Genomic DNA, 27,058 nt, shown 5'->3' with positions numbered 1-27,058 from the left:
AACATACATACATATTTGTATCGAATTTAATTCCATTGCATACTAAATACATTTTCATAAGTAAAATCTAGTTTAAAATAATATTAAATAATGTTTTGTCTTTCTTAGTATTTATTCTTTATTGGATTAAACTGACTATCTTTATATGGAGGTGGAATCTTAAATATATCGAAATAAAGCTATCAATTCAATAATATTCACCGATAAAATAACCAGTTCTTCGTTTATACAGGCCTTTGTCATTTCATAAGACATAAGCTCTAAGTTATGAAATTTTAATATAGGCACGTATATACATATAAACGTTTCTTGTTCGTTTTCATGTAAGTAAATTCTAAAAGATACTATCTAAACTTTGCCGTGTATATCCGGCAGAGATAAATAAAACCATCCGTCTCGAGTCATAGGTTTGTATAATCTGAGGCTTTGTATAATCCAGTCTGACCCAGTGTAACTACAGGAACGAGGGTTAGAAGGCGATGGAAGGAATGGTTTATATTTCTTACAGCACCAATGTCTACGTACGGTGGTAAAAAATTAACCATAAGGTAGTTTATTTGTCTGTCCGGCTACCACAACCACAACCCATAGATCGCCAATCGAGATCGTTAACCTTAAAAAACCGTCAACTTTAAAAAGTACGCCCTTGGAGGGATGGTCTCAAGAGTCCGTTCGAATAAGACACATTCGCCTATCCCAAATAAATGGTAAAAAGGCAAGCGAATTATAATGATAATGATGATGATCATCTGAACTTTACGTGTTCAGTTTTAATATTAATACGAAATATATGTAATTTGATTATAACAAAAAATACGTAGTTTATGTTGAAATTTCTATCACGATTTTGAGTAACTGAATCCAACATTTATATTGCCACAGCGATATGTTGTACAGTATTTTCATTCCCTGGTGAGTTACATGTTACAACAATTTGAATAGTATAAAAACTCGCTCTATGAAAAAGTACATATGCTTTCATTGATTTTTCAAACGATGTCGAAGGCTATTAATCTCATAAAGACATACCAACATTCATTTTTATATGTGGATAATTGATCTTTGTAATTAATACTTTTCTTGACATGACTGTCGCTTAAGACCTATTGACGAAAGATGAATTATATTAAACATTTCACCATTGCCGTGGCTCGTTAATTGGCAATGTGCCTGGAGCGCGATACAAGATGGGTTATTGATCAATCTCATTCCTATTAATTAAAATTGATTAAAAAATATTTTATTTTTATAGTCTTTGAATGTTTTAAAGTTTTGTTATAAAATAAATTACATACACATAATAATAATAGTACAGAGGTCCAACAGTGCTAGAACAGAACATATTTCTCTCGAAAACCAAGTTGCATTCATACACTATTTTGATCCTATAAATTATTAGACTCGATAACGCATTACACTATAAGACATTTCACAATCAATATCATTATCAAGTTCGTACTTTCAGAACAATACTACAGAATCGACTTTGCGTCCATATTAACAATGAGTAAGATTACATCATTGAGGTGCAAAGAATCGATAAAATACATACGTAAAGCAGTTTTACTTTATAACAATTACATATAATTTCAACAGCTCATATTTTTATCTTTCAAAAGATAACATGCGTTATATTAGAATCTTTAAAACGTAGAAACCAGACGTAACGCATTATATCACTCATCTTTAACAAGATACAATCTTGAAATAGCACTCTTTCTGACTTTATCTAAAGTGAATAAGTAGTAGTAACAGATTGCTTTGACTTAATACATTTGCGTATTCAAAATTAAGGCATGCTATGTTTTATTCTTTTTTAAGAAAAAATATCAAATTGTACCGATACATACTTACCTACTTTTCATTTGTAATATTATATATATCATTACGTCTTACTAGATAAATATTCATTTATTCTCATTATATTTACGTATTTTTACATCAAATTATTAGTTTCAATAGCAACTTAAATATATTCATTGAATTACGAAAATTTGTTTAAAAAATGTAATTAATAAATGTAATTAAAAATGTAATTAATAATAATAATAATACAATTGTTTAATTTTTTGAAGCAATACTTATGGAATATCAGTTTACTTATACTTTATAATTAATATTTGTTTCTAATCGTAATGTTGAAATAAAATGTAAACAATTTGGCAGTTAGCTTAATTTACACGTAGCAAACAATTTATATCATGTGTATTTTAGATGGATATAAATAAAACAAGTAATTTTGTAATATTAATTAAATCTTTTTATAAACATTTCATAATGTAACCCGTTTTACAAAGCGATATACTTGTTCCGTGTTATAATATAAAGATCGAAATGTATTTAAATAAATACGACCCCAATAATATTTATAATGAAAACCGCAACAGAACCCGTTTCCCTTTTAAATCGAGACGAAGATTTCACAACTTTTGTTGAGTACAAAAACAAAAGTACGGAATATTAACATAATTTTTTTGACGTATAATTTTAAAATAATAAATTTATCCTATTTTTTTTATTATTATCGGTTATGACCAAAAATATGTTTTAAGCAAACGAAATGTACCCAAAAATGTAACTACAAATGTACTTATAATGCAATATTTTAAGCTTGTTCGCTATGCATGTCAAGGATACTTCATGAGGCAAATTATCTACAAGCTTGCAGGAAAACCACTTCGTAATCCGCGGCAAGAAGACGTACAGGTTGCCGCTTAAAAAAATAATCTGACAGTTAAATTAAAGCAACATAAAATGTTACGACATTATTTATATATAAAAAAAGATTTTAAGTATGACATTGTATAATTATTAAATTATATTTATATATTATTTTTATTATTGATATTACGTCCTACTCCATGTGATAATCTACTTCTATAACAATTGTATTCAAATCTGACCAGCTGTTTGAACATGGTCAAGTTAGATTTGTCAGTGCATGCATGTCGAAAGTAAATTAATCAATAATAAAAGAATTATATTAATTCATTAAAATATTTATACAGTTTAGGATACATAAATGTTTTACACATTTTGCACGATAAGAAATGTATATTAGTATAATAACTGTGATTAAAAATAATAAACAGCTGGCGTCTGGGTCAATGACACCATTGACTTTCAATGCGATAAATACGAGGACGGTTAAAAACTAACATACTTTTAACTACGTTTACTTATCGCGCACCGATAACTGTTAAAGAATATTGAATGAGTCTGTAACAGTACAAACGTTGTATCGACGTTTCAAAATTTCAAATTTTATTATAATCGTTTATCTCACAGTAACTAGCTATTATAACATATTATTTTGATTCATTTTTTCTGAACGAAATGTAATAAGCATTATCATATTATGTTTAGTTTTGAACTCGTTTATCTTAGTATTTACCAGTTATATTGGTAAAAAATCGGTGCCGGATCGGACAAGTTTATTGTGTGGAGCCGAGCAGTGCAGATCTCATACATGAGGAAAATCAAAAATATTCATTTTACAATCAAGACCATTTTGAAGTGTCTAAATGTTTTATATTGGCATTTTTTATCATAGACAACACAGAATAATAGTGTAAATATGTATATCACTTAATGTTTTGAATATGTATTAAAATAAAGCCTACTGAATTGCGAGATAAATTAATATTATTTTATTATTGTTATAAAACTGTGCAGAACTGGTTTTAAATGCCTATTTTCGACTTAATAATTTTGTATAATGGTATACGATATAGGTATATTGTACTACTAAATTAATAACCGATTAAAAAAAACAAGCCATTTATATTCGAATACTAATTTTCTACATTTTTTTTTAAACATTTTATGTGGATATAATTTCGTCATAAGTTTTATTAGAAATGTAGACTGCGGAAGGTTTTAGCGAAATAAAGTTTACACGTAATTACTTAGATGCATATCGCGATAAAACTTTGACCTACTTGCATACAATAGTAAAGCATTTTGTTGCGATAAAAATAAATAAATCCAAAGCTATATGTTAACCTAATCATGCTTGTAAAAACAAATTGGAAAAGTTTCTTTGATAAAATCACTTACAATATTGTTTAAAGGCATAAATGAATTCTATTTAACTGAGGCAGCTTTTAATATCTCCATACTTATGCATGTATCGATGGTGAGTAATGTTTAATTTCCTACTTCTAGCGCCACGGATATCTTCGAAATGAAATATATGATAGAGGTACTGAAATGATTTATATCTGCATTCTGCAGATCTATAAATTAACCTAGAAAATACGAAGCCAATGTCCGTACCAAGCTATTACAAATCAAACTAAAATAAAACCTTGTTACCGTACTTTTATAGGTTTGTCAAATTACTTTCTTTTTTTACAAACAGGAAATAAAATATATATCAAAACCATATAACATTTTTGCCCTAATTTATATATAATGTATTTTTTTAATTTTAGGGGTTTGTCCATATCCGATTTAAAGCCTCTTCTAGGATCGCTTTGTGTGTCTGTCGATCAATCCGTAACAGCTTATTTTCCCTAGAGAGCATTTAAGTCGCGAACGTATACGACGAAATAGATTTTACATTATCTTGTATGATAACTTAAAAAACAACTTTTTTAATTGCACAATGCACAACTTTTATAAAATTTAATTGTTAAATAGTGGACAAACTTTATTTCCAGTTAAACTTTTTTGCCCAATTTAAATAGTACTTATACTTTTAATTTATTATATGTTTTTATTTAACTTCACCAGTTAGTGTAACAATGTAAGTTAAATATTGCAACTAAATTTTTAACCACTTCTACCAAACCGATAACTGAACTGTTTGCTTCAACTTTTTTTCTTGTTAGATAATATTGTTATTTTAATCTGAATTGTTTTTGTCGCAATGTTATTTCTATTGAGGGCAACGATAAATTTTCTCTTCTTATTGCCTATTGTAATACCGACTCGGTTTAATAAGATTTAAAGTGCAGGTATTCTTGTGTATAATATAAAAAAAAATGTATTTCATTGAAATAAAAAAGGTTTTAAAAACAAAAAAAGTATTAATATTTTTTGATACAAGCAGATTCGACTGGATGGTAGGCAAATGTAACAATATAATATGCCCGAGGCTCCAACGAAAACGTCTTCGCTTTGAATTTAGTGCTCAATAAAAGTGTCCAATTGTTCACTTCTCTTTCCATTCAGTGCACCTCAAAGACACGGGCCACTTTGCAGGTTATAGTATAAATTACCCACAAGGCTTTATCGATATCGATTTAGATCACGACTAAGTAGTAACACTAAACCGGAAAATAATTCTAATAAATTGTATTACTCTATAGTTCATATAGACTCCCCAATTGGTTTAGGTAACCTTTATAAACATCGTCAGATAAAAGTAATAGCTTCTGTCAGATATGGACCTTGGCGCGAAAGTAGAAAAATATTTATATAACAGGGCATGTATTGGTAACATGAAATCGAAAAAATCGTAATACATCATTAAAAAGGCTGATATAGCGAAGTCAATAAGTTATAATAATAAATTTATTTATTTATTAACGGTCTTGCTATTATATCGATAATTTAGGATGGCATTAATTTCGTCACGGTAGCATGCGTAAGCGATCCCGTGGCGCTCGCCGAAAGACGGAGAGGGTACCGCTGGTTTTTTAGTGGGTAAACCCGGCGTACCTGGGCGCACTCCGCGTCCAGGGCTCCGGGGAGTCCCACACACCCCCCACTTACCATCACGTGGGGGAAGCGCGTAAAACGTTTTTCCAGCGAGAAAAAAAAAAAAAAAGGATGGCATTAATTTAGGCAGCATTCCTAGGGTCAAAATTAAACTGTTCAAAAAAGAACTTAAGCTGCATATACCTAATAAAATAATAGTCCATTCGTAATGTAGTTCCAACACTTTATTTTTTAAATCAATCAACATGTCTTATATTTTATGCATTGGTTTATTAGCTTTGGACACAAGTGACGTAGGTAGCATTGATTGTATTGACATATATAACAAAAGCCTTGCGCGAATCACGTTTTTGCTAAACGTTAACAAACATTATAAAACTTTCAACAAATTGTTTATTCACGTTGGAAAACACTAAGATATTAGCAAGGTTCTATGAATTTAAACTGGAAAATTTATTTTAAGAGGACTAACGTATTTTGCATACACATTTATCCACCTATCTTTTATATTTACGATAAAACCAATCTATAAAATGGTACCTCGGTACCACACTTGGGATTTACCGATAAAAAGTCGAAGCCGTATAATTTTTCATGTTGAATTTCAAATTCAATTATTATATTTCTACCGATAAAGCGATCTTGTTCAGATAGGCGTACAGTGTATAGAACTTTTTTACTTTAACTGGTGATCTTGGGTTTGAGAATAGTCAAGGAAAATCAAACGATTTATCTTCGATATTAGATTCTCCATTAGTGGAATGGTTTGATATATATTCATGCTATGATACCATTTATTTTTTAACTTGAGTTATACTTTTATTCGAGAATCCTTTGATACAAATATGCCCTTTTGCTCCTCTAATTTACAGAAAAGGTGAACTATGCGTTTGTTTAAAAAAAAAACACATTTTAGATGTTTTTATAGTACAAATGTCAAATAAACGTATCGTCCTACATGGACTAGGTTTTTAAATTCACATCAAATCGAAAAGGTTTTATGACATCAAGTTAAAAAAAAATAATCAAATTTAGTAAACTATGTTGTAGTGCTAGCAACAAAAGTATAATCAATATATAAACTGTATCAGATAGGTTAAGCTGTTTTAAAATTCACTTGTAAGTTTAGAAACATTCTCAGGTAGAGTTGAATAAAAGTTTGTAAAAAATACAGTCACTGAATATAGTTGTGACGTAACTTATATATATCATGTATCATGCTTTTTCTTAGTGAGAAAACAATAACTATAATAATTATAAATGATTACAAAGCTTTTATAATAATTTTCTCCGAAGAACAATTCAAGTTCAAAGAGTATGAAGCGACCATGAAAAAACATGTGACGCAGTAAAAGTCGAATCAAAAATACATCACAAAGTTCCGCACTATGGTCTCTACTTGGAAAAACGTCACGTAAAAAACAAAAACAAGCGTCGTAAATCGCTTACGATTTGAATTCGCTTTGACCTTAACACCGTTGTGAATTAGTGCGATCACAATTCAATAAATAATCGTTGATGCGGGTGATTAAATTTGATGTTCCGTCTCAATTCCACGTGTCCTTTTGATGTAAAGCTATGTACTTTACAGTTCGATGGTTCATGCGGGTTCGAAACTGGTAAATTAACCCACATACGAGTTACATTTCCTCTATAACCGTTAATCATAATGTACAAACAAATATTTATATCACTAAACTTAGTCAATTGTTAATTTAAAAAAAAAAATTGTTTAATGCATTCAATGAGTGCTAAGTTTTATAATTTATTCATTAAAACTCAGTTACTTTAAAACACGAAAAATTAAATTAACTATTTTATTTATGTCATGTATCGAATTAAAAATACGAATAAATGAAAGGAAACTATTCTTATGTATCGTGCCAATTAAAAGACGAAAGAAGAGCGGTAATATCAAAAAGATATTCAGTACCTGCCTATGTAAGTAAATCGAATGTTCGCGATCTTTACATTTCTCCGACACGGAGATTTTAATTAACACTTTCACGTTTCTTGCGATAGGTATTTTAGCTGACTTTTAAAGTATGTATCACTGTTTTTCATTATTTTATTTTGATTATATTGATGTTACCAAGCTTTAAATTATTTTTTATTTATAAAACTTAAATTTACATTTAAATACTAACATTTCCTTGTACAAAAATTTAACGTTACTAAAATATCATCTTGAAGATTACTTTGGAAATTCAATTTAATCTAATAATAAACAGGTCGAAATTAACAAAAACAATATTGACCAATGTTCATTTTCAATGAGTTTAATCCAATTTCAAAACATTGTGGTGTCTTGCTTTAACAACATAAACTTAACAACTACTCTATTCATCATAGATGATCATTCATTTGTAATACCAGCAGGCATTATATTTATGAGTATGTATTAAAAAGATTAGTAAAAAAAACGTAATGACAATTTTAAAACATCGATTTAACACTCAATGTTAGCACCTGCGCTCGATCGAGGTCGGAATTGATTGAAGTCCAATTAGAACAGTTAACAGCCGAGTCAATATTAGTGCGACACTGAGTTCGATTCCAGTAGAAATGTTCTCGTTAAAGCCTTAAACACGTTATTAATAAAGCCGTTCTCAATAACATACTAAAAGGAGGTGAAGGTAACTATATTCCTAGTTTAATATTATTAAAACATTATGTGAGTCACTAACAATTAAATTTAAAAAAAAAACTATATAATAATCGATAGTATTTATATTTATACAGACAAACACGATCTTTTTATGTATTATTTTAATTCTAACATCTTTAACAATTCGCACAATGAACTGGGATTTCCTTGAATTATATAAAATTGAATTCAATAATTCAATGAAAACAGTTTATTGTTCATATATTGATTACTCCACAGTTCTGATTTGAGCAATGCGCTATCTGGAAATGAGTGTTGGTGACAACATTTATTTATTGAAATACAAGGACGTGTTCAAATAAAATATCAATTTCGTTGTAGAAGGGTAACGTATATATTATGTTTCATAAATTCATTGGGATTTCGAAAATCTGTAATTGTATCTTTTCATACTATCGAGTTGTATCATAATTGTACGCAACAAGTATAATAAATAAAGTATATTAAAAATTGGCTATTCGGGTAAGGGTCAAAGAAAAATGTCTTCTCACATCAAGAATTAAAAAAACTTGTGTTGTTATACAAGTAATAGTTAAGAGTTGTTCACGAGCCATAATTTGTATTCAATCGTAATCTCTTACTCGGCGAGAAAAATTATCGCGAAGCAAACAAGTTGTTAAGTCAAATGCAGTCTTAATGAACTGTGGCACATGTAAATCCAGTGACGCAAAGTTGATCAGCGAACAGGAATAGACTTTAAATCTTTCTTCATTATATGAGATAACTATCAACTTGTCAACCTTACCAGTATAGTATACAGTTATTGTGTTGAGAAAGTACTTTGAACAATAATTCGTTTTGTGCTAAGAAATTAACGATGTCTAACGAAGTCTTTACAAAATGTAGAATTATTTAGGTGTCGTATGCTTATATGCTTTCTAGTAATATTCGTAAATTATATAATTGATTTGTTGCATAGGCACGAAATTTATAAAAAATATAGTTTCCATCCCCAATCGTAAGAAACGTATACTTTGTTTCTGAGTTTTTACCTCGTATTAAAAAAATATAAATATTTCAAAAGCTTTTTTAGTTCTGATCTCATTATTCTTAATACAAATGCAGAAAATGATAATTAGAGGCTTTTGGAATTTTCGTATGAGGCATCATGTACGGTATTGCTAGAAATAAACAATTGCTGAAAAAAAGTCCAGCTATATTATTTCTCCGGTTCTTCTCAGTTCGGTCACACTTTGTTAAAAATAATCTGCAATAATATTTCATAGTTATGAAGCAACAATACCTTTAGAATAATATACATTTTTATCGAGCAGTCTATCGCTCAATCATTCTCTATAATAAAATTACAGTTTATTTTGCGAACGGCGATAAATTAGCTTTAATCGTTTTTGCCGTGTCTTCTGATGTTCGAGATGTTTTCCATTCGTCTTTCGCTTTCGCATATAAAATAGCATGATGACCTGTAAACACGGTTCACGTGTATAGAATGAATGACGTTTGCGCTAACTAAATCTAAATAACTAGTATTTTATGCCGTTCCTAATAAAAACGTACAACTTTATCGAGCATTTCTAATAGTATGCACTGGAATATATGGAATGTAATGCAACAGTCTGTAAAAATCTAAAAGCTGGGCTAAGGCGTCTCTTTTTTGAGAAGAAGCCACCGTGCTGCTCCATTGCGGGTTGGTGGACACACGTGATAGATTTTCATGCAACTTATGCAGATTTATCACGATGTTTTCTTTCACCGCCAAGCACGAGATTAATTAATTATATGTATATACACATTAAATAATTGAAAATTCAGTGATTCTTGCTCGGAACCCGCTTGAACCCGCGATCTTCGGTTGAAATTCATTTGATATAATCACAAGGCCCGTCTTCTGCACAATTAGCTTCTGCTATAATTAGCTAAAACATTTTATGAACTAATCAAAATACAAACAAATATTTACAATATACATTTTGAAATTAAACAATGCAATAAACTAGACTCAATAATGAACTGAACCATGGAAAACATTTATTTGTTCTCATAAAAGAAAGTTACAGTGTCGAAATGGAATAAAAGACGTGAAACTTTGTAGAATTGAAGGATATATCAGAACTAAACTCAACGTTGTATTTATCTAGAATCTAGATAAAGTGGCTCAGTAGTGAAACCGCCTGTCTAGATCGATCAATACCACAACTAATTTTGTGCAACCCGATTTAGATAAGCCGCTATTGGATTCAGGGGAAAGATTTAAACTGACAATATAGATTTTAGTACAATATTTCGTTCAAAGTCAAGGATGAAAATGTTTTGTTATATAGTTTCTGGTTGGCAAAAAGGAAATCAACAATACGATTGCAATAAAACATAGTTGAAATGTAATAATGAAGTACTTTGTTGTAGATGTGGTCTTATTTTATTCCATACTACCAACCTGTCCCAGCTTCGCACGGTTAGAATAAGAATCCACATAAAACGTTTATATTCAAGAACAAACATATATTTCTATTTAAGAATAAGATAGATAGATGAAATACTACAATTTAAACGATCCATCTGATTCTCTCTGTTAACTCAACTTACGAACTAATCGACAAGTTCGATCTATACAATCTAAAGCATAGTCAGGAGAACTATAACGAAACTCTGACAGTTTTCAATGTTGGTGAGATGTTTGACATTTATAAACAGCAGTTGCATCAAAAGATTTACAATAATACTAGCTGCCATTCCTGACTTCAACCGGGTGCAATAAAAATGTTATTTACTTCCGATTGCAACACGACACATTGGCTCCAATTTAAAACGTCTAGTGTCAAATATACACAAAAAACAAATTGAAATTGGTCCAACTGTTGGGTTTTTCGGTTACACATACAACCACACTGATAAATGCGATAACTGTTTAATACACTTGTACTAATGTAAGCGCAGTTCATATTACATTCTTAAAAAAATATCTTGCAGTAATTATTACATAAGAAAATTTAAGGAGACATTACATGTAATATTCTCTTAGTACCTTCGTATTGATGATATGTGAAGTTAACAAACATACAATTAAATGGTGATTTAAATGAATAAAATAAAATAAACTGAAAAAGTATTTCAATTTATCTATTAAATAGCTTTGTAAACAAAATTGCAGACTTTTTATATCTTGCTATATAAAATGTATATATAGCAAGATATAAAAATAAATGTACGTTAGCAACACATGTTACAAGAAACTATTAAAGAAGTTCTAAAATCTAAACGATAACGTATAAGTTTAAATTTACCTTGTAAACCATTTTCAACAATATTTTAGGAAAAATATTTAATATCTAAAACTTAACGCACGTATAAAAAATGTAATAAAAATATATTTTTTTTTCATATACAGTCAGAAGGTAGTATATTCAAATTTTATTTGGAATATAGTGCCTCTATATGTACCTACAGCTCGTTCGATTTTTTTCGTTTTGGAAAGGAACAAATGAAAATCGCGTTGCTGCAAATAAACATAATCCAATAAAGCTTATTTAATCGTATGGTAAATTAAAATAAACCATACATGTTAAAAAACAATTCATTATCCACAAAAAAAAGGAAATTATTTTCACGTTACATTCGCCCGATAGCGGGCAAAGTGCTTGTTCAATATTATGAGTGATAATGTATACGAAAATTTCGAATTTTCAGTCTCTTTTCGTCACGTAATGAGCAGTAACATTTCGTACATTTTACATAATTTAAAAAAAAGCAATATAATTTTGGGCAATTATATAGGTATTTTAAAATAAAAATTTTATTCATTAATCTTGATGTTGAAAATAACCTTTAATTGTTTAATTACACGTTTGAAAAAATAATTTGACCGTTAGACACACGATCATAATTGAATGTAATGCAGCGTGAACACTGATAGCAAGTAGAGTGTCACGGCCGGAAGAAAAGCGGTCACTAGGATACTGAGAAAAAAGTGATAACTTGCATTAATCTAGTTTTGTTATACAATTCTCAGAGATGTAAACCAATTAGGTATGAACGACTTTTTTATTTATTTATCACCACTGTTACACAATATTTTATATCATTTAATTGATATGAAATATTCAAGAATTAATGTTACAAAATATTTTATTTATATGTTAGTAATTATTTAAATTTTCTAATGTATCTTATCCGTATAACAATTATCACTAGAATAAAAAATTAAAATGAATAAAATTTTAAAAATACTAGGAAGAATAATATGCTGAATTTCAGATGATAGTGTATTTAAAACGAAACTTAACCTGATCTAAAGGGAAACACATTTTAAGCAATATTTAACATTAACATTGTACCACAACGACTTTTATTCGTCCGCACCAAAAATAAGACGAAACACACGAAACTATCTTTACATCTCTAAATATAAAACTGTGACAACGTACAGCTGAAATGAATCTTTTAACCTTCTCTGTGCTAAGCCAGCGGGCGGTGTTAGAGCTGAGGTGAAAAATCTTATAACAACATTAAATATTAAATAAAATAATAAGAATCGTAATGGTTCGTCAGCACCATTGACATTGACAGACGAAAGACCTTTAGAATCTTGTACCAAAAACATAAAATAAAATTAGACAAAACCAAATAAATAAATATTTAAAATACAAACATTACGCTCCTTAAAGTGTTATGCTCTGAATAAATTCGAATACTTTTTTTCATTATCTTGTAACAGTGCTATAAATATATCAAATAAACATACGTTACAATTCATCTGTTGTATATATATTTAATTAAAGCTTAGAAATTCAGCCAGCATTCCTTTATTAAAATAAACTTACTAGTTATGTTTTTGTGCACAAAAATAAATTATGATGATATTTGAAACATAAGCATAATGAATGAATAGTATCCAATCCACTCACCATCCATACCACTTAAACGTTTTAATCGTAATTGTCAATGATCTAAAAATACGAATATAACGCAAATTACCAATGACAGCGATACCAGTTCAGTGGTAACTGGTTCATTTCCGAGATATTTTTTAGTTATTTTTTTCAAACTGAATTGTCTTGTATAACTCCTTAATCTATTGGTATTGGTTGTATTATTATGTATAATTTATATTCAAAATTGGCTCATTTTTCTAAATCAACCAATTTTTATCATATTATTCACAACTTAGAATAAAATTTACTCAATTCAATATTCTCAGGTAATCAAGATATTTTCTAAGATAAATTTCCCTTTACAACGTAATAAGATCTGATTTCTTTTGTTAATGAATAAGTTAATTTGGGCGTTATAATCATACCTTTACAACCCATGTTAAACATTCCTGAGCCTATGAGTCGAGTCGTGATGTTCAATAGCTTATATAATGTTCAATATAACCTCTTCAAGTCTTCTAATCTTTTTCAAGAATTGGACTATCAAATGTAACGTATAAAAAAGTATTTTTCAAATCCAAATGGTTGTTTGAGAGATAAGTACGTTCAAACTAGTATTCAACGAATCACCATACAATTCATACGTTATAAATGAAGAGTCTAGAATAATTTAGAATTTGTCAGTTACATTTAAAGTTATAATTTGCAATATTTAATCCAACCGACATTTATGTCGTAAAATAAGAACATTTTCTTGAAAAGCTTCAAACAGAAATCTTATTCAATTATAATTTTAACGAAATGTCTTTTCTATCTTAAAACACAAATTCTATTTTAATTAAATTTGCAGACGCATCATGATAATGCTGAGGGACCATGAAATTATATCTTACAAACATTTAATTCCATACCTAAAATATATAACTAAAACTCGTTCATCTTATTTTGATTTAAATTTAGTTTTAATTATAAAATACATTTTAGCATATCTTGTAAATGTAAAATAACTGTCAACTATGTTCGGTTGCCATGAAACCATTGAACCGGTCATTGATATTTTTTACAAAAAAAATCTTGCTGCCGTTTGCACTAACAATTCCAGTTTTTGCAGTTTATTACCGAGTAACAGTAGTTGTGAAAAAATGGTTTGCAATAGAATTGTTAAGTGGAGAAGTTTATACAATCTTTTATTCCTTTGTAGCCTTGACAGAGACCTTTCAAGCTTAATTATAGTTTAATGAGGTCGTATGAGATACTCTGTCCCGTTTTGTTCTTACTATCTTTCTATTCTTTTTCGTCACTGTCGTATTTCTAAAAAAATATACTTCTTTACTTATTCTCAACTGATATAACAAAAGTGCTTACGTCATATTCTCATAAATGATTTAATTGGGAACTACTCATTTTTTACCTAATTACTCATAATTAAGCTCAAAACCATATTAATAAGTTAATCGTTTTTTTTTTACCACACTATCATTTAGTTATTTGAACATAGTTTGTAACGCTTTTGTTAAAATTATTTTGGTCGTTTAGCTGTTTATCAAACTTCTTTGGAATAAACATAATCATGATTTTAAGAGCGTTGAACGTGTCAGAAATATGATATAAATTATTTTAGCACAATGGAAGTACATATTGCTAAACTGGTTTAAAGTGTGTCAACGAATATGCATTTCCGAAAAATGCATATTCCGTTGTCATTGTTTATTATTTTGTAACTTTAAACTAATCAATAAATATTTCATGTATCTATAAATACAGTCAGTATGAGTAAATAAGTTTAAGAGATTACATATTTTCGATAACGTTAGTAATCACCTGTAACATAGCATACTGATACGCGTAATACTTCAATTCATCAATATCAATAGATAAATTGTCACAAAAATTCCATTCTCTTAAAAAAAGTAATCTATATAAATACTAACAAAATAAAATTTATAATCTAACTTATTGAGTACTATTAAAACCCTTTTTAAAATAAAATTATACTATAGTCGCGTCTGTAACGTTTTTAAAAAAATAAAACTCAACTAAATACCGAATCGGCTCGAGTTTTGGTCTTATCACCGACTTTTTTTTTTGTAATTGTCAGCCTGGAAAGCTGCGAAAGGACAATAAAGTTCCTATAGTACTTTGTTCATATTGAAGTGTGAAAGCATTCTAAACAAACACCAAGTTTGTCAATGTATAAAATAAATTCTATCTTCATATATATTTTGGAAAATGTAAAATTGCTTTCTTTAAATGTAAAATTGAATTAGGACATCTCGATTTATATCGAGCATTGCAAAACTTATTATAATAATTATAAGCTTATATGTTGTGTATGTTATGTGATATGATATATACCTATATATTTTTCATTTTATGTAGATGCACTGATTCTCAATACAATTAATTAAGTAATTAATCACACTAATTAAGCGGTTACTCATTTATGAACTTGACGAATACTAATTGTCATAGACAAAAATCTTTGAATCAACATAATTTATCTAATTTACGTTTCGTGTTCATTAATTATATTTAATTTACTAAAGTCTACTAGACTTTAATATAACTTTATTTAATTTTATTAAAGTCTAGTAGACTTTATTATAATTAATGAATACAGTAAAAGGGAACAAATATTTGTAAATGAATTCGAAAAATATTGTACACAAAGATCTAATAATTTTTGTGGGTAACCTTATTAAAAAAAAAACCATTACATTTTTATTTCTGATTGGACACTTTAGAGGTAAACAAATTCGGTTTGGTTTTTACTGATATCTTGTGCATAGCATATGATATTTTGAATATGATTTCATACACTTTTAATAAGTGTATAAAACCACATTCATTTTTGTTGCGAACCAATTAGCAGGCGAAGTTTGTAAACAAATAATAAATAAAATAAACCAACGCGTTATCTTACGATTATCACCTACATAAGATATTTGTCAGAATTCATCTAATTAGTTATTTGAATTACCAATGTAATCCAATTAATTCAAAATTTATCTGAAATGAAGCGGGGATGAATGAACGCAAGTACGCGTATATAGGCGTACATTTTGATGATTTATGCATATTTAAAGAACTTCTGATGCTCCTTCTGACGAAATTCCACATAAAATTGCTTAGAAAATTAACCCTAAAAATGTGACCTAAATGCCTTATTTTCTCTCTTAAGTATATTAAACATAATTTCATATTTTTAAAATAAGTTTTTTTAATTAAATTTCATATTATCAGCAGTTACAAAAAAAACTTCAAATAAATAGCTGAAATAAGAAGTCAAAAATTACCACAAAATAATGTTATCTGATTTTATTTAAGAAAATTATTAAACGTCGTTTAATGTAATATGAATAAACAAAGACCTTGAAATTGTCATAAATAATCGTCTCTTAACTTAATTAGGGGCTTTTTTTAAGCGAAAAAGATCCAAATGTTGTTCCACAACTCGTCAAGAGTTGGCGGCCTCAGCGTCATGAATATTTATAACAGACATTTTTACAGTAGGAAGAAGCGAATCAACATCGTTCTTAACCCTTGAATAATATAGATGTCTGCCGCTGCAATTTTCCTTTCAAAACACTTTCACCCAACATTTTAGGTTGGCGAACATTAGCTGGAAACGTTACACGCTTTGTACCTTTTATGTTTCCATGCAAGATACATAAAATAATATGCATGCAAGATACATATACCACACACTACTTTTTAGAAAATCTTTCTTATACGTTTATTTTGTTAAATATAACGAGATTTTGACCACAACGACAACAACAATCACTACGTCCCATTTTATATAGAATTACGTTAATTTTATTTATCTAACATTTAGGACCTGCCGCTATTCCTTGAAAAATAACGACATCAAAATTAGTATATAAGTAGGTGTACATTATACGTGGTATTTTTTAGTATGTTTTAGCCTTCATTACGAACACATATAGATACAATTAGTATATTATGTTATAAAAAACGACAAATAGATATGCAGTAGGTACCTAACTACAGAAATATGACCAATTACCATATTTCGTTTGTTTTCCGTCAAATTGAAAACGCACCAATATAATGTAAACATCTCGATGAGAGAGAATATTTAAAAAAAGAAATTTTTAACAAATTCAGAAAATTTTATTACATTGAAAAAAATAAGTATTTGCCAATTTAATATTATGTACTCGAAAATAACGTCGAGCTCATTAGACTGCTTGATCTTTATAAGTGTTGGTAATAGATCTTAATATGAAAACTGATAACGATGAGCCTAATTAATATAGCACATACTTCAGTCTGAGCGCCATCAGTAGGCATACAATCATTAGGACATCGCGACGCTCTTGGCAATGGTTCAAATGTTTAAAGCACTGTACTTTAAAATGCATTCGCAAATTTGCTATATATGTCTTGCAAATAGAATTTACATTTTTTAATTATTTAATTAGAAATAATGCTTTATAATACCAATGTATATAATATAATATATATGTACATAAATATGTATACCATTACTGTAAAATTAATGATATTATTGTTTTTGTAACTTAGATTAGAAAACTTTATAATACCAAAAAAAAATCACATTTAAGTTTACCAAGAAATTATACAGAATTAATAAAAAAAACAGATATCCGAATAATCTAAATCTGTCTACAGATACTAACTGAATTCACTAATTATTTTCGAACGTCATGTAGTTATATTTAGATTTTTTTCGTGAGAGTAAAGCTGTGTAATGTTAACGTTGTCCACTGTCTACTGGCCACTTGCCAAAATTGTCACACATTGATAAAATAACCCTTTAAATATAGAGTTCGATATGTATTTATATAACCCAATAAATATGATTTTCTTAACCGATACAATTAACCGTTAATTTATTTATTTTCATTTGTAATATTGTTTTACACCACCTTGATCTTCGAGTGAACTTAAATTGATCTGGAAATATTTTTGTTTCAGGCACTCGGTGGACTCGGTCGCGTCGTATTCTAGTCAGAATCACGTTGACCGTATAAGGACTCAAAATTTCTCAGCGGCTTCTTGTCAAGACGAAGGCGACTTCGGGTCGATCAAGACTAGCCTGTTTAGACGTTCATCTTCTAATCTAGAATATCCAATTAAACGGCCAGAGAGCGTCACGTCCAACACAAGTTCCACAAGAAGCCGCCTCCGAGAACTTGTCGAAAGGAAATCGGGTCAGGACGAACATAAGCCCGCGGCAAACACCGTCGCTGATATACAATATTTTGAAAATCCTTCAGAAACTCTTGAATTTGACAAGCCACGTAACTCTCTAGAATCAAAAAAGAATCAGGACGATCGCCTTAAAAAAAAGAAATCGTCTAAAATCAAAGATTCCGAAAATAAAAATAAAAAACAAGAAAAATATCAAAGTAAGCTCGCTGAATATTATAAAATTCCTGTGCAACTCCCTCAAGACGAATTTTATCAACATTTAACGCGGTCGAAAGCTGCCGAGGAATTTCTACAAAAACGTTTTCCAAATTCAGACACAGAGTTTAGTGGTAGTTACGGGCGACTATGCAAGCATAAAGAAATAGAAGGATCTAATTTACGTCGAAGCCGAAGCTTGGCAGTAATAAGAGAAGAGACTTTTACAGATCTTCAGCTTCAAAACCACCCCAAAAGCAAGAGGTCACAACTCATACCACGTGCTCGATTATTTGACAAGCCTTGTTTTAGAGACAGGTAAAACTCATTATAATTTATTAATATTTATATTTTTCCTTTTCGAAAAATAAATTAAATAAAAACCCATTGTAAATTGTATTTTTTTGTTATTGCAGATTAACTGGACGTACTAAATACCAAACAAAAGAGGAAGTGTTAGAAGGAATTTATATTGATAGTACCGTCTCTTGTTTTGCTGATATAAATAGATCAAAACCAGAAGAAGAATCTTTAAATCAACAAGATAACGAAGAATATAGATCAGAAAAAGAAGACACCATATCACGAAACGAAAGTCATCAGTCAAGGTCCGTTTGCGGAAGTTGGCCAAACTTAAACGAAGATACCAAGCAAACAAATCTTTCTGAAGACAGCATCGGTCACTCGCGAAACCCGAGTGAAATAGATAGTTTAGATTCTAACTACGTAAGGAAGCATTACAATTTTGAAGCACACTTAAAAAATTATAACAGTTCACCAGAAACAGAAAGATCCATTGCTTCACAAAATCATAGCAAAGAACTATACATAACTACTGATGATCACGATAGTGATAACGAAGTTGAAGATCGACCTAAAACGCCAAAATCTTTAAATAATAGTTGCGGCTCTGACACACTTGGTGAACTAAATATCACTAAAGAAGTCTCAACTAATTTTGAAGAAGAACCAGATGCCTACGACGAAATATCATTAAAAAGTAAACAAAGCGGAAAAGAAACCGTTAGTGAAAATTTGATCAGTAGAGAAGAGAAAGAGCAAAGCAAAGATAGTGATAATCGATCAGTTATATCTGAGAATGATGGTACTATATCTAGTCCAACTGATAGCATAACATCATACATATCTATTTCTATTGCTTCATCTACTGATAAATCTCATAAATTAGAATACTTAGCCAATTCTCTTGCTGAAAAAATTGATGAATATTGTGATTCACATTTTCAGGAAAATATTTCACTGAATTCAAAAACTATTAATTCTGAGATTCAAACTTACGAAACTGATCCAATTTACACGTCTGTTCAGAAAAAAACAACATTCGCTGATATAAAAAAGGATTCAAATAAAAATAACGAATTTAGCCAAGACACGGTAACGAAGACACCATCTAATGAATTTTATGTAAGTAATACTTTCATTGGATGTAACGATTATGAAAGAGAAGATTACTGTACATCTTCAAGGAATATAACAACTGAACCTTTTGTAACGACTCTTATAGAAAATCAATACTATTCTTTACCTGATATAAATATAAGTAAATGTTTGAGAAAATCTGAAAGAATTGATGCTCGACTAAGGGAAGAAGATCCAGAGGACATTATTTGTGAAAACACGTATGAAGTAGCACAAACTCATTTTCGTGAAATATTATCCAAAAAAACTAACGAAAATTACGGCCATCTAAACAAAGTAAACATTTCTTATGGTAACAATAAGAATATTAAAGTAAATTCTGGTGACTATCTACCAGAAGAACCAGAACCACAAATAATTCAAAATTTTTCAAAACTCGAAGACGACTTGAAGTCTATAATAACTATAGATAGCTCTAATGCAGATGACTCTAACTCTATACATTATTATCAATTGGATCATCATCAAAACGAAAGAGAAATTAATGAAATAGAAGGAACCATTAGAAACAATAAATTGATTACTAAATCTGAAAGCCTAAGGCTTGCTTCTAATGTTATACATAAACCAGAAGTAAAAATATTAAAATCTTTGTCAAACGATAATATAAACAAATCAATACAAGGAAGAAAAATAAAAACCGGAATAAAAAAACACTATTCCCTTCGACAACGTAACCCTACGGATGATGACAATTTTCGTCTACCTAGTCCAAGCACTGTAGAAAGGACTGTTATAAATAAATCAGAATCATCTGTTTCTAAATTGTCATTTAGTGAGCAAATAAAAAATCATTCGCTACTTTCACGAGTACAATCTTTCAAAACATCAGCTGAATCGAAAATTGCTATTGTACCACTTAGCGGTCACCAGACAATTGTCATTGATCCGCCTCTATCACACAAAGAATCCGAGACCAAAGAACAAACAATTATTTTAAACGAAGAGGTAGTATCAAACTTAAAGCCAAAAGTTGATTCTAGTATACTAGAAACAGAAATAAATTCTATAGAATCAAATAAAAAGACAAAGACCAATAACATAAATAAAACAGAAATAAATGATAACATAGCAAAAGATCCCTTTATAACAATTAAACTTAAAAAAGTAGTAAAAAAGACTATTCCCAAATTAAACTGTGTAACTTATGATAATACCTCAGTTACTCGACAACAATTTCAAAAGCCTCCTTTAAAACTTATTATAAACGATAATAAAAATCTGAATTCTAAAACCAATTTGCCAACCATTAAATCCGAAAAAAACATGACGCGGCCACAAGTACTACAAGTTATTGATTCTAAAAGTAAAAAACAACAAAACAAAGTCATAATTAATAGTCAAAGAATTGAAAGAAATTGCGAGACAAGAGAAGAAAATAAAGACGTTAAAATAGAAAATAATGTAAAAGAAAAGCTTAATAACGCAATAAAAACAGACATGGAATATCAAGAAAAAATTAATTCAGTTAAAAACTACTGGTCTAAACTCATTGATAAATCTCCAGAAAATACAAATAAACAAGATTCTTTGGAAAAAACAGAAATATCAGATATTTCTAATGACAGTCATATTGTCGAAGAAAATAAACTTAATAATGAGGATATTAGTAACATACACACACCAGAAGTTTCAGTTGGTAGTATTATTAAATCTTTGGAAAGTGTTAAAATTGTTGACAGTATAAAGAAAATAAGCCAAACAAAACTACACCTTTGGAAAGATGAATCAGAAAAAGTTAAAAGCGACACTGAAATAGAAGAGACTCCAGTAGAAAAAATTTTCAAGGAAAATACAACTACTATCTATGACAATCCTACGCCTGATAAAATACTTAAAAAACCTGAAATAGAAATGACGAGAGATACGCCAGAAATTGAAATAGTCGAATTAAGCAGTGAAGATAATCAAAATCAAAAGACACAAGCAACGCTCATTAAAGCAAAAGGTTATGAAAAAGGATGCGATGAATTCGATCATGTCAGATATAAAGTTATGAAGTCTGAATTGTTTAAAAACAGTATGATAGCTAACTATAGGAAAGAAGCTCAATTTGATGGTCTTTTACAATATCTTCAAGATTACAGTTTTCAAGAATTACTTGTTAATAATAATATAGTAATTATTGAACCTGTAAGAACAAAAGTCGAACCAGCCCCCAGAAAAAATACAAATACCGAAACGTGTAAAATACCCCCTACAATGTTAAAAAAACATGAATACACTTCCCATGTCGATAAATCTAAAAATGCAATTCGAAGACATTTTTTTTATCATCCTATAAGGGTAAATAAAGAAATTATAGAAGAAGAACTCCCTAATCCGGATACAGTTAAAAAAGTTCGAAATTTGTTTGAAGACACTTTAAAAATGAAAAGTCCAATGGGTCATGACCCTCCTCTACTTGAAGATAACTCTGGCCTTGCACGTCGAGCCACATCCTACAGAAATTTAAGTGAGGAAACGAAGAGTAGCAAAGTTAGTGGAAAGAAAAAAATTATAAAGCAATTAACAATTGATACCAACTTTGGTATTAAGAAATGGGACAACGCTAGCCTTTCTAGTGGTGTATCTAGTGGTGATTTAAGTTCTAATAACGAATACGAGACAGACGGCCTTAGTCCATATTCACAAAAAACTCTTAAAGATAATGTATATAGTTCCAGCGATGAATACCTTTGTGATTCAGCGAGTCAAGATTTTTGTTGTGAAAGTCAATATGTTAGTCCCGATATTCTTAAAAAAATAAGAGAATGTGGAACTTCTGTTACTTACTATGGCGGAAAGGTTTTGAACTCCAAAACAGGTTCTACCGTTAGTCCTATGACTAAAGCTATAATGGAAGAAATAAAAAGTTTGCAAAAAAACTGTAGTCGAGACTGTTATTCATGTCAAACTAAATGTAAAGGAGAGAGATGTTCTTGTCTTGTGGCCGATAAACATCAACAAATGGTTTCAGAAAAACAAACTACTGATAAATATGTAAATTTTGAAAACAATCAGAATCTAGAGAAAAATAAACGAGCGGAAGGATTTCCGGGTTTTAAATTCAAGCTTGTAAAATCGAATAGTTGCAGCAGTCGATTAGAACTAACTGGTACAGATGAAACCAAAAGTTCCAGATTCAAATTTAGGAAACAGAATTCAAAAGAAGACCCTCCTATAGTATACGATGATGAAAATTCTGTAAAAAATAAAATTTGCCGCTTAGAAAGTTATAGCAAAGGGATTGTTAACACACCATTCCAACAAAAAGATGGGGACATCAAATCAAAAACAAATGGTACTATTGAAAATGGGCAAATAGGTAATTTAAAAAAAAGTAAAATGTTTGATTTAACGAATGAAATTGAAAATCAAAAGGTGGTAAAAGACTTAAATTCAGCCAATAATATTCAGGAATCAATAGATGCTGACAATTCGACTCTAGGTAATAAGCAAATAAATGAAGATAATTTCGAAAAAAAATTTTACTATGTTAACGAAAATAAAGAGCAAAATAGAGTCCCAACCGAAAAGTTTGGAGAAATGGTATTCGAAGAATTCGAGGTTTTAGAAACGTGTTACGATAGTTTAAATAGTAATAGGTCTTTAAAATAGTTACATGTAATAAAATTCCTTTGTATGACTCGTGATCTGTGCATATTTGTGAACGCATTAATTTATTTACTTGTAAATTTAGCCAACTATTTACGTATTTAGAATAACTAATTATCTTAATTAGTTTTAGTCATAAATCAGATACTATTTAACACTTACTGATAAATTTAACATTGGACAAAACTGTAGTCCTGGTGATGGTCTCTCAATCTTTGTGTATTAAATGATATTGAAAGTCTCAGTAATTTCATTTAATTTAAGGCCTTACCGTCAGATTTTTCGGGATCCAGTTTTGTAGGTGCCGTTTTTGATCCATGCAAACATACGCCTGTGAAAAACGAACGACGCGTTGGCCGCCATCTCCGACACCATGATTCCTATATAAACAAAAAAAAATAGACATCAAAACCAAGAGATTAAATTGTTAATTATTATTACTCAATATTACTACCGCTTGAGATCGGTACACTCCTTATTCTGTATAGTATAAATACAAATATATAACATAATTTGTTTATTTATCTTTACTCTTTCTGCGGTTGTAATTATCTGATTTTATACAATTTTACAATATACCTATAAATTTTCGATGAAGTATTAACTTATTAAGAATATATTATCTCAACTATTAAGTTAAGATAATATATTATTTTATTAATTTTTGGTTTTAAAATGGTCATTTACATCCTTCGTTTTTGTAATTTGTAATGTGTTTTAACTTGGTATAGTAGAAGCAATAAAATAAAACATGAAAAGCATATTATTCCTATGATATTGACAAACATGTATTCAGCCTCGTTTGTCACGAGGCTGATTGATTAAAGCAGAAAAATCGAACAAACCACATACGAAAGAATTTTTTTTTGAAATTTCGATCATATAAGTTACAGCATGTTTGAATTTCGAATGATGAAAACATCTACGTTACCGATCACCGAAACTCCGAGAAATACACCGGAGTTAACCATAAAAATAATACGAATCAAATAAGAAAACATAACGGTGTCCAATGATTAAAGTAATTTTGAAGTCGGTCGATTGTATCAAGAGAGCAAACATATTTCAATGTCATATTCATTTGCTTTACGATAATGTTCCGTTTACACATTTGCATTTGCTTAATCTGTCTTGGACATTTATTACGGAGAATAATGATGTGGCGTAATGTAAAAAGAGATTCTATGCCACACGATAATCATAGTCAACTCTGCTAATGTAAATGATTAAAAGAACACGTTTACAAAGTTAACCTCTATCGATCAAGCACGTATTTCGAACTAGCGTAGTTTAAAAATGTTTAAATCTATTTACTTTGTTGCAATTTTGGAATTTGTTAGTGGCTTAAAGTTGAAACATACAAGCAATTCATGACTGGTTAATTCAAGTACAATGTACTCAGTGTTACTCACATGATGTCATTAGAACACCATGCTTGAAAAGGAATTGTCATTGCATTTATTGTTCTTTGGGTTTGGTTATCAATCTCATATAGTTTGTGGTAAAAACTTTAGCTAAAGTCATATATATATGTACCATTTTGTCTTATTTGAATCATATGTTATTAAAAACACAAATTATTATTATTTTTTTAATTTGGTTTGCATACTGCACTCAGTATATTTTTGACTCTCTTCCTGAGCTTTTAAATCATATAATAAACAAAACCATTAGGGAAATATAATGTTTGAAAATAATTTGGTACTGTGTGACTAATGTGGCATACATTTAGTAATATATTCAATTAATATTTACTCGCTACTTATTAAAATAGGTCTTCGAAATATGAAAATTTGACAATCTTTTTAATTTTAATTTTTAAATAAAACAAAGTTTGAAATTCAAATTATTGTTTTATCAGGTAGAACTGTAAAAAATAAAATTCTTACAGTATATTTTATAAATACTTATAATTATAGTTTTAGATAAATATTGTCATTCAGTAACAACATGCTATATTATATTTCATTTTGTATAATGGTTTAAAATAAATTTGCAGATAAATAATTGACAGAGTAAATATGTTTTTAAATACATATTGAAAAATCACTATATTATTATTTAAATGCAGATAGAGGAAAGTAACATTAATAACATTATAATTAATATATTTGGTTTGTAAACCAAATATTTTAATTATTTTAAAAAACAAAGTTACTTAAGCACGCTTTAACAGGAATTTAAATACTGAAAACAATGAGGATAAAGTGCTTAATTTATTTTTAGATCAATTATTCTTTAATCACTTGTAACACAATAGTAATCTTGCATGAAAAGAATATTTTTAATAATTTAAATTATATTTTTATTAAATTTAACGAAAGTTTTAAATACAAAACAGTAAATAAAAAGTAAATTTATTTTGATATTAAGTAAATTCCAACAAGCAGTATTAAAAATAATAATCTATTCTACGTAAGCTTTATTATCATAAATAATAAGCAAACCGGTATCAATTTTGTGTTTTTTGTTAAAATATACTATAACGTCATAACAACTTTATAGATAGCCAAATTATATAAAAAACAAGGCTCCAGTAAACACTTATTTTTTTTACAAAAACAACTTTCGTCTAAATGACATTTGACAGCTGAAAAATAAATATACTATGCGTACCTATTACCTACCGAAGTATTTAGGTACACGTGCATAACGAAAATATTCCAAAAGTGACAATTCTATATGAAACTTGTCGATATAAATACATTAATGCACTTAAAGTAGTTAATACTTACTCTGTTATTTGACAAATCTCGTAATATTGGTGATAAACACAAACCACGATTTATTTCTAATTTAGCTAAAAGTCGGCACCTAGACACACACACCGTCGACGCCATCTTTACACTACTTATGTACACCCGCCCAATCCATCTATAACGCTGTATTTGGTTGGTATCAATGTGTACTAACATTGTTGATATAATATTTATTATATAATAACATACTCATTTGCCGGTAAGATATATTGGTTCTTATGTTTTACATACACATACGTTATAAAATATTTCTTAAATAACTTATTTCGATAGATTTATTATTTTGTTTGCTTATACTCGCGCACTTATAAAATATTTAAAAATGTTATAAAGAATAATATGTAAATTATTTGTCTTTAAATTTTAATGGTAATAAAATCGCAATAACGTTTGTAAATTTTAAATGACCAAAATTATACTAAAAATTTTAATTAATATAATTTAAATTTACCCGCTTTCGAATCAAAATGTTGGCAATGTATATTTTATAAATGCGTTCCATTCATTGCATATAGATTAAAAATCGTTACATATATCAACGAAATTGTAAATAACAATGCTTTTTAGAAAATAGATTAGATATATTAAAACAAATTACGAATAAGTATGACTATAATTGTGATATAAATAATAAAAAAAAATAATAAATTTAGATTTTATATTTCATTAATTTGGAACGCAATTTACGATGATGACAATTTATT

At 28.9% G+C, this 27,058-nt stretch overlaps 2 protein-coding genes across 2 annotated transcripts in view; one reads left to right on the top strand and one right to left on the bottom strand.

Annotated features, from left to right (window-relative positions):
* LOC125063880 (protein javelin) overlaps positions 1-23,839 on the top strand; it is a 97,987-nt gene extending 74,148 nt beyond the window's left edge. Inside the window, exons 2-3 of the mRNA XM_047670555.1 lie at positions 18,127-18,876; positions 18,975-23,839. Of these exons, the coding sequence (XP_047526511.1) occupies positions 18,127-18,876; positions 18,975-23,598 (5,374 nt within the window). The 3' untranslated portion in view covers positions 23,599-23,839. The remainder of the gene's footprint in view (positions 1-18,126; positions 18,877-18,974) is intronic.
* The window catches only part of LOC125063912 (calcium uniporter protein, mitochondrial), a 146,451-nt gene extending 120,016 nt beyond the window's left edge, over positions 1-26,435 (bottom strand). Inside the window, exons 1-2 of the mRNA XM_047670608.1 lie at positions 26,331-26,435; positions 23,867-23,975 (exon numbers count right to left, since the gene is read on the bottom strand). Coding sequence (XP_047526564.1) covers positions 23,867-23,975; positions 26,331-26,435 — 214 coding nt within the window. The remainder of the gene's footprint in view (positions 1-23,866; positions 23,976-26,330) is intronic.
* Between the last annotated feature and the right edge of the window lie 623 nt (positions 26,436-27,058).

Source organism: Vanessa atalanta, chromosome 5, assembly GCF_905147765.1.
Source record: "Vanessa atalanta chromosome 5, ilVanAtal1.2, whole genome shotgun sequence".
Taxonomy (NCBI): Eukaryota; Metazoa; Arthropoda; class Insecta; order Lepidoptera; family Nymphalidae; genus Vanessa; species Vanessa atalanta.
The sequence above is the reverse complement of the archived record's forward strand: the minus strand, read 5'-3'. Positions and strand labels throughout refer to the sequence as shown.